At 44.5% G+C, this 589-nt stretch overlaps 1 protein-coding gene across 1 annotated transcript; it reads right to left on the reverse strand.

The window, feature by feature from the left end:
• Positions 1–136: 136 nt before the first annotated feature.
• Positions 137–484, reverse strand: PPTG_16361 (hypothetical protein; the record flags this gene model as incomplete). Its single annotated transcript, XM_008913200.1, has 1 exon — positions 137–484. The coding sequence occupies one exon, from the start codon at positions 482–484 to the stop codon at positions 137–139; it is 348 nt and encodes a 115-aa protein (XP_008911448.1).
• Between the last annotated feature and the right edge of the window lie 105 nt (positions 485–589).

Genomic DNA, 589 nt, shown 5'->3' on the forward strand with positions numbered 1-589 from the left:
CCTAGAGCCCCTGGTACCATGTACCAGGTATTACAAGAGTGACTGGTCACTCTTCATGTAACTTGGGTACACTTGGGGTTTGTACCCCGTTACAATATGTATTGGTAAACACCAGAATATGCATGTCCTTTATGTTCTAGTTTGTAAACAAAATATGTAGCACGCTCTGCAAGTCCGCGGCGACTTTTTCCGTACTTGTATTGTTCTTTGCCGTTTTGATCATCTGTAGTAGCAAGTTCTCACCATAGTACCACAAAAGCGCTCCAATCATGCTCGTCTGCGAGTGTGGGTTCGGCTTGCCGTACTCGGTCGCGTACCGCATCCAAGTTTTAAACGACGGATTATACAGCAGCGTTTCACTTGCTGCGTAGAGTCGGAGGTTCTGGAAGATATCTTTTGAAGTATTAGATTTACTAAGATGCCACTTTTTAAACAACTCGCCCTCCACGCGCTTAGCCACGTTCTGTGAACTTGAACCAACCATCCTTGCCAATGAGTAGTCATTATAGCTGAAGTATCTTTGAAAGACAGACATCAGTGTACTGTCCGTATTTGGGAACTTCCCGTGAAAATCATCGAGGTACTGAAT

Source organism: Phytophthora parasitica (genome assembly GCF_000247585.1).
Source record: "Phytophthora parasitica INRA-310 unplaced genomic scaffold supercont2.52, whole genome shotgun sequence".
Classification (NCBI taxonomy): domain Eukaryota; phylum Oomycota; class Peronosporomycetes; order Peronosporales; family Peronosporaceae; genus Phytophthora; species Phytophthora nicotianae.